Raw genomic sequence first — 8465 nt, forward strand, 5'->3', positions numbered from 1 at the left:
AAACTTGAATTAAACGCGGTCCTTGTGTCGACCACAGAGGCTGCTGCCGCTAATTATAACCTGCGCTCAACACAGTGGATTCCTGCAAACTTTTGTTCTGCTTCTGTGGAGCAAGTGGCTCTCTCTCCCTCTCTCTCTCCCTCTCTCTCTCCCTCTCTCTCTCTCTCTCTCTCTCTCCCTCTCTCTCTCCCCCTGCCTCATTCAGTCCCTCTCTCCCCTTTTCCTCTTTAATCCGTCCTTCTATTACGGTAAGATAAAGGAAAGAGAAAACAGGGAACGAGATTCACGCGGTGCTTTAGTGACTGTGAGTAAAAGAGCTTGTGTTTTTTTCTTCCCTCTTGTCTACGCCGGGTTGAGCCGAGAGTCTCTTTTGAAAATTGTTTCTTTTAAATAACGGGAATCGGAGATCAACCTTTTAAAGGATTCAAAAAGAGTCCCCGCACTTAATCAGATGAAAACTGGACGTCATCGAATTTATACCACAAAAGTAAGTATACGAGGCGGCCTCGGAGCAGAGGGCGGGATTCCGTGTATAAGGATTAGTAGTTTTTCTACTAAATTTAAAGGAAAAAAAAGAACATTTAAAAAAAGTTAGTAATAGAGTGAGAGTTTATTTTGTATTAATTTGTTTGAGCAACTCTGTGTAAACTCTGTTTAAAGAAGAGTCCAACATAACGATACGATAAAAATATTTCAGTGTATTTAAAGTGTTGTTGTTGAAGTATCGCTGCGCTCAACTTGTGGTTCGCGTCCTAATTGAGCTGCTCCTCCTAGACGGTCAGTGACACGTTGTAACGTGAGTCTACTGGACAAGTGACAGATGACAACATGGTTGTCCACACATCCAGTCCATAACGTGTAAAAGTTTAGCAGCGTCATCAACTTAATTTTCCGCCACGTGATTGTGTCATTTGTGTATTCCTTCATTCTTGGTTTTCTTCTTCTTCTTCTTCTTCTTCTTCTTCATTTCTCCGTCTTAACGAGCTCTGTAATGTCCTGTTAATTTTGTGTGGACTAGTTAATGAGCACTAATCCGTCACCCCTGGACGCTATTGTTGCGGGGGGGCTCGCCATTTAAATGCAAATGTCTAACACAGTGACAGCATGGTGCTTATTAAACTGATGTGTCCTTCTGTCTTTTCTGCTGGGACTGTAGAAGAGTCAAAAGACGCCAAACAGCTCGGAGATCCCGCTCGGACTCTGTCTGTCTGTCACTCGGCCGACGACCTGCTCTGCTACAGCAACGACATGGAGACGTCACCATCGGTGGACACAGCCATGCACCAAGGCCGGACTGGACCCTCCGCGACCCCCAAAAGCCTGGCCTTCTCCATAGACCGGATCATGTCCATGGACTCTCAGTCATCGGCGGAGCGGCCGCAGGAGAAGCCGGAGCGGAAGCTGCAGTCGGGACTGTGCTGCCCGGTGCCGTGCATGATCCCGCTGCAGCCGGCCAGCTATGACCTCCAGGCCAAGGCGATGATAAACTACTCGGAGTTGTTGCGGGACAATTTCCGGGGACATTGTTACAGTTCGATAGCCGCTCTGTGCAAGGGCAACTGTGGCAGCACCGGTAAAGCCGCACCGAGCGTACGGCAGCCGCTGCTGACGTCCAGGAGCCGGATGGTGAAGCCGCAGGTCCTGCACCAAGCCGTGGCTCTGCCCGGCACCGACCCGCTCTACTATCTCAACTGTCTGAATGCTGCCTACCAGCAGTCGGAGCTGCTGCACGGACACTGGACGTCAGCCGCTCAGCCACAGGACTCTCTGTCAGCGCACTACAGACTCTTTCTGCTGGAGAACGCCAAGCTGACCACGGCGGTCACCGGGTCGCACAAGCTGCCCACGTCTCAGCACCCACACAGGCAGCATCTGTCCGGCCAACTGGGCCACACCGTGAAGGAAAACCACGGAGTGGCCGCTGAGAAGAGCGGAGTGAAGACACACAACAAACTCTGCGGCGGCAGCACGGACGGAAAACCCAAGAACTTCACCTGTGAAGTCTGTGGAAAGGTGACGTTTGACTGTCGTAGTCACGTGTTCCTACTCCCGTTATCACTGAAATGCTGCAAAATAACTCATTCGGTCAACTTTGATATCGTCCACAGGTTTTTAACGCTCATTACAACCTGACCAGACACATGCCGGTCCACACCGGGGCGCGACCCTTCGTTTGCAAAGTATGCGGCAAAGGATTCCGACAGGCCAGCACTCTGTGCAGACACAAGATCATCCACACACAGGTAAAAAAACAAACACTATTATGTATTATTATTATTAGGAATAATAATAATAATAGTGTTATTAATAATAATAATAATAATAATAATAATAATAATAATAATAGTGTTATTGTTATTATACTGCTGATAACAATATCATCATTTTTGTTGATTATACTATTTATATATTTACACTATTTTTATATTTATATATTTATATTTGTTTGTTTGTTTAATCATGACCTAAAGGAAAAACCTCATAAGTGTAACCAGTGTGGGAAGGCGTTCAACAGAAGCTCGACGCTCAACACGCACATACGAATCCACGCTGGATACAAACCGTTCGTGTGTGAATTCTGCGGGAAAGGTTTCCACCAAAAAGGTAAGAGTCGTCGTCACTGGTCTGTGATTAAAACAACAGACACAGCTGTGGTCGTTAACGTCGTGGTCCGTTCATACTGCAGGGGGTCTGAGGTGTTTTAGTGTTTTATTAATCAAACCGACATGTGCAGGAGTGTGTGGGCTGCAGCCCACATTTCTCCAGGTCCTCCGCTGATGTGAACCTCATCGGGCGAGTTGTTTTATTGTTGTAATCGGTGTTTATTACAGCTAAATCTAACGGCGTGAGTGCATCTGTGTTGTTGTCATACAGTCTGTCAACACGTGACCATAAGGTGCAGTTTCATATCAGTTACTCTGAATGAGTTCCCAGACTCTCACACCGACCATTGTAGTTCATTAATAACCGACACATAAACAAATCGCACAGGACGTGGAAGTCATTGTTATGGAAAGAATTATAATTAACTTAACATCCGGCGTCACAACACTAATCCAGATCATCGTCGGCTCCTCTCTTTATCAGGGTGACCCCCGACCACCTTTGACTCCTGGTGACCCCTGATAAAGGAGAAAATAAAAAGAGCCGTTCAGTGAAAAAAATACGACGTTATCGTTGTCTGTTCTGTTTAAATGCGGCTCCTTACATGTATATATAACTTCCTGAGGATGGACGTGCATTTAGTTGGAATTCATTGATTTCCGGTTTGGACCCCGTGGTCGACGGTTTAAGGCTTAGTCTGGTTTGGTTTTTCTCAGAGTGAACAGCAGCCACACGCTGCTGCTCTTCGATTTCTAGGTGTAATTTCTTTGAGAAAGTAATTGCAGGTGATCAGTGTCACTGTCACTTTACGCGGAGCTCCTCTCCCCTCAAGAGGGCACATTTGCTCCGGGTCACCTGCTCGACCCCGACTAAGCTGTGAAGCAAAGCTGTGCAATAATTGAGTTTTCGCTGAGCTTGATTTTGACAGAGTTTGACAACTTCTTAACTTTGGCACAAAAATCCTGCTTCATTAAGGCACTGGTGATGCACCGGTGACCTCAGTGAGGAAATGAAGTCGGCTTTAAATCTCTCTGGACTCCAGAACCACACGTCCACACGTCCACATGTCCACACGTCCACACGTCCCAGTCTCGCACCGCATCAGTTCGCCGTTTGCAGCCTTTTCTGCAAAATTGAATCCACATTAAATGCCGTTCCCTCATCCTTGAAACATCGTGGTAAAATATAATATAATATAATATAATATAATATAATATAATATAATATAATATAATATAATATAATATAATTCTTTCAATTATTAATTATCTATTTAATTATAAGGGAAACAACGTTCCGTTTAACTACATGATGGTTTATTGTGTGGTATAATTTAACATCCATTCAGGATCTTTTTTTGACAGTTACAGGCACCGATTTTATCCTGTTAAATAAAATTTTTAATTTTATTAAATTTCTAAATTTCAATTTCCTTGAAAAAATGTAGTATTTATGTGTTGATTACAGCGGTTGAGTTTTAAGTTTCTTAATTTTTCTGATTTTTTTTAAGCTTGTGTTAAATTTCTGTTTGATGGATTATTATTGTAATTAGTGGTGATAATTCAACTAAACCTTCTCTCAATGATGAAATATTTCAATTTAATTCTGACTATTTTTCCATCACATTCTAACATTTTTACAATAAAAACACAAAACACAATTCTAATAACCATGTAACATTCTAATGTTACGCTGCTGGACAGTTCTTCATATTTTAAAATTAATCTGTGTGGGTTTTTTTCTTCATGATTATTAATAATACCATGTTTTTTTCCCCCTCAGGAAACTATAAGAACCACAAGCTAACACACAGCGGGGAAAAGCAGTACAAGTGTTCCATATGCAACAAGGCCTTCCATCAGATCTACAACCTGACCTTTCACATGCACACACACAATGACAAGAAGCCCTTCACCTGCGTCACCTGTGGCAAAGGCTTCTGCCGCAACTTTGACCTGAAGAAACACATCAGGAAGCTGCACGACAAAACCTTCACAGAGGCCTCCAGAGCTCTGCAGAGCTGAGGCAGCAGCCCAGGCTGTGGGGCCTCACCGGTGATGATGGCGGTGGCTGAGTTCGGTTTAAGGCTCTGTGTGTGTTCTGTGTTGGTCAGGGCGGAGAGATAAGGCCAGGTGCTCCAGGTAAATTAGTCATGTTTGTTATCTTGGACTTTAACAGTGAGTCTTACACAGTAACACACACTGTGTGAGACGTACTGTTGGTCTTCTACCTGAGTATCAGGCCTGCAATATGACTCTGTGAATATGCAGAATGTAAGACATACTGTAGGTGAACTGCACTGCAAGTACACAATTTGCCACCGCAAATTATTGGGTTTCTACAATTCCTGTATCTGCAGAATTTCATGCTTGTAGTTTCAAGTATGTCAAAGTATTGGGTTTTCTGTTCTGTGAATGAACTGGTTGAAGAATATTTTTAAAAAGACTATTTAAATTTGTGTTGTTGACGGTGCACTACAATTTCTGGTCTGTATTTAAAAGGAAATGTATAAATAAAAAAATTAAGTTATAACTTATAATTAAAAAGGAATGTTTGAGCCATGTTTCAATTTGATTCAACAATAAATAATCGGGATTCAACATTTTCCTGCAATCCCAGTTTGGGATGATACAATACTTACTTCTGTGTGTGTGTGTGTGTGTGTTAGTTTGGGAAGATACAATACTTACCACTGTGTGTGTGTGTGTGTGTGTGTGTTGTTTAACCATTACAACACCTCAGATTTTTGTCAAAAACAAAACAAAAACCATTGTGTGGACTCTTGACCTTGTCCAAACCTTTTGCAGCTCTCCCCAAAATAAAGGAACTTTTGAAGGTTCTAGACACAGTTTGGAGAAATGGGTCAAATATACTTTGTCCTCAGGTCAAAGGTTAGGATTACTAATTTATTCAGGAAGATTAAGGTTATGACCGCGGTCCCCCCACTCTAAAACATTTAAAGTTATTGCTTCACAACTGCTGTTTTTATTTCATAAATTAAATAAAATTCCAAGACTGTACAAGGATTATAAAATATTTTAGTTAATTATCCAGTGAAATAACGACGTACAACAGAGTTTAAATATCTCAGTGTGTAAGTCTAAAAGTCTAATTTAATCCAAAAATAGTTACATCTTCTAGATGGACAATATTTCAATACTGTTTCAATGACGGTCCACAGTAAAAGCACCACAGGATTACACTCAAGTTTAGTGATTTCCAAATGTATATTTTGAAAAAAAAAAACAACCCGTGTGTATCAGTGAAGTAACAGTGTACTCTGATCTATTTTTCTTCAGTCCTGGGAGAAAAGAACATACGGACACGCGGTTTAATCTGTAGCCACTTTGCTTCATCATTTATTGACAGACACGATCTCAATCCGGCAGCATTTACACTTGACTCCTGCGTAATGATCACAGATAACGGCGGCTCTTGAAAACGAATCACATTATCCACATAAACGGCCTCGGGAGGAAGTTGAGCCGAACATCAGAACAGACGATAATGGAGCTCTCAGACCGCAGCTCCTCGTCTGAGTGTCGCCTTAACACACGACAACTTATGCACCGCACGGATCTTGGAACAATATTATCCCTGCACTCATTGTGTCCTAGAGGGAGATCCGTGCACGTAAATCCAGTTACTACTATTACCGACCAATTAGCGGTGAGCCAGGCCTGCAGATGTATGGACCAAGGTCTGGTTCACTGCGCCGTCGTTTTGCATCACAAGCACCGAGAGTTTAATAGGAATAAAGTGAAACTTCACGTTTTATCAAGTACCCCTTTAATATCGTTACCTCTTTATTAAATCGTGTTTATTATTTCAATATTTTTCATGGCGTCTTTGTGTAAATGCCATGGAGTAAACACCGGACCAGCCAACAGCGTTTATTCAAACAAGATAATTTGATATTTAACACTGATATTTCGAATATATTTGTAATATATTGAATATTTGTACATGCACAGGGGACAGGGGCTACATCAGAGGGAAGGCTTACATGAAACCAAATGGAGATATATCTCAGTGGAGTGTTTGTAGAGGAACCTCCAACTGTGCCCTCCATGAAGTTCCTGTATAGAAACCTCACTACCATAGGTCTGCATAGACCCTTAGACCCTGGAAGAGTCTGTCTGCTGTCATGCTCTGATCATGTTCTGTCACTAGTTAGGATCTTTAACCGTGGAAATGTGAATTATCCCACCTAATGGTCCCCACAGACCCATTCCTCGGAGCCTTCCTACACACTGAGGCCTTCTACTGTGTTCTCCAGCACAGCCCTGTGCAAGATTCCTGGAGATGAAAGGTTCCTATAGTCACCTCTGCAAACTCATCGCCCCTTCTCCCCTCTAAAATCATTAGTATCATTAGTAATTTCATACAGTTCCCTCTTCCCCCCAGATGTTAGAGGCAGAGGACAAAGACTCTATAAGAACACCAGCAATACATACGGTGGATTGACTTAGAGCAGCTGAGGACTGGTGTTCCACACAGTGAGAGAAACACTCTGGGAATGAGTCGCCAACGAGCAGGGATTAAATACTGCAAACTGATGAAGGAGGCTGGAGACCAGGGTGGAGATGAATCAGGATCGACAGGTGTGAAGGTTGAGGCAGGTAATGGGCAGCCACCCATTACACACACACACACACAGAGAGAGAGAGAGAGAGAGAGAGAGCACAACTAATAATCTCCCCCCCTTCACCGTCCACATCCAGTGACATGATGTGACTTACACTTGGCACAACAACTCATTCAATTGTCACAGAAAACAAACCATACATTTGTATGTGTATGCTAAAGGTAAATAATTCTAAAAAAAATAGGCAGCGTACAACACAAACACAAAACAATTCATAACTGGACTCTTTACTGGGAAGTCTTTCAGGGAAATAGTTCTTATAGTCTGGGTTTGTTCCAGTACTAAATCTTACCATACATCCTATATAGGAAAAAATAGTCCAAATGATCTGATAGATTGGTGCGACTGGGGAGTCTGTGCTTGATGAGATTAAGTTTTAAAAAATAATAAAAAGTATTAGAAGGAATATGTGTCAGTCGAAGAAATGGACGGAAATGGATTTTGCAGTTGAGCGTCTGAAAAAACCAAAGTCTCTCTTCTCAGACACAGATGCAATCAGTGTGTTTCTGCTCAGGTTCAGGTTCTGCTGAAGAAATGAGATGAATGTGGACGCTTAACCAAAGCAGAAGAGGCTGCAAACAGCCAACAGACTGATGGCCAAACATAAGATCGCCACCTAAGAAGTGAGTTTTTACAGATGAAAAGTATTTTCTGGCCTCTGACCTACATGAGTACATTTGCCTAATCTTCACTCTGACCCTAACATAACCTCACCCTAAACCCTGTCCTAACACCAAACCTAAAATGTCCTTAAAGGTAGTGAGGGCCTGCAAAGTGTCCCCACGTAGACAAAGTGTCCTTAGGCATTTTTCTAATCAAAAAATGGTTTTCTCAAGTAGCTATAACAAGACCAAACACACACACACACACACACATTGTGTCTATTCACCTCCTCTCTCAGCATCTGAGCAACCACCTCCACAGCCACAGACATGATAATTGACAAACGGGAGCTTTAATTAAGGCTGGCCTACGTGCATGCGCCTCAGAGGCAGGGGAGCGTAAGCATGCACGCTATTCATTTAGTCAAAAACTGCTCGAGGACAGCTCCCTCTGCCACTGCGAGAATCACTGGGGATTAAAACACTTTGTGAGGCACAAAGGAGCTCACTTGAGAGAAGAAGGGAAGAATGGAAGAGAGGCGGTGTTTTTGTTTTGCGCTCTGAATTCCTTGTAAAAGAAAGATTAGTGGGAAAGCTTCAGCATGGACCTA

General features: G+C 42.7%; 1 protein-coding gene across 1 annotated transcript; it reads left to right on the forward strand.

Moving 5' to 3' along the window:
* Positions 1–23: 23 nt before the first annotated feature.
* On the forward strand, positions 24–5191 carry fezf2 (FEZ family zinc finger 2). The gene is made up of 4 exons (XM_025060486.1): positions 24–2013; positions 2109–2243; positions 2472–2604; positions 4387–5191. The coding sequence occupies exons 1-4, from the start codon at positions 1105–1107 to the stop codon at positions 4626–4628; spliced, it is 1419 nt and encodes a 472-aa protein (XP_024916254.1). The 5' UTR covers positions 24–1104; the 3' UTR covers positions 4629–5191.
* The last annotated feature ends 3274 nt before the right edge of the window (positions 5192–8465 follow it).

This window comes from Cynoglossus semilaevis, chromosome 11, assembly GCF_000523025.1.
Source record: "Cynoglossus semilaevis isolate Cse_v1.0 chromosome 11, Cse_v1.0, whole genome shotgun sequence".
NCBI lineage: Eukaryota > Metazoa > Chordata > Actinopteri > Pleuronectiformes > Cynoglossidae > Cynoglossus > Cynoglossus semilaevis.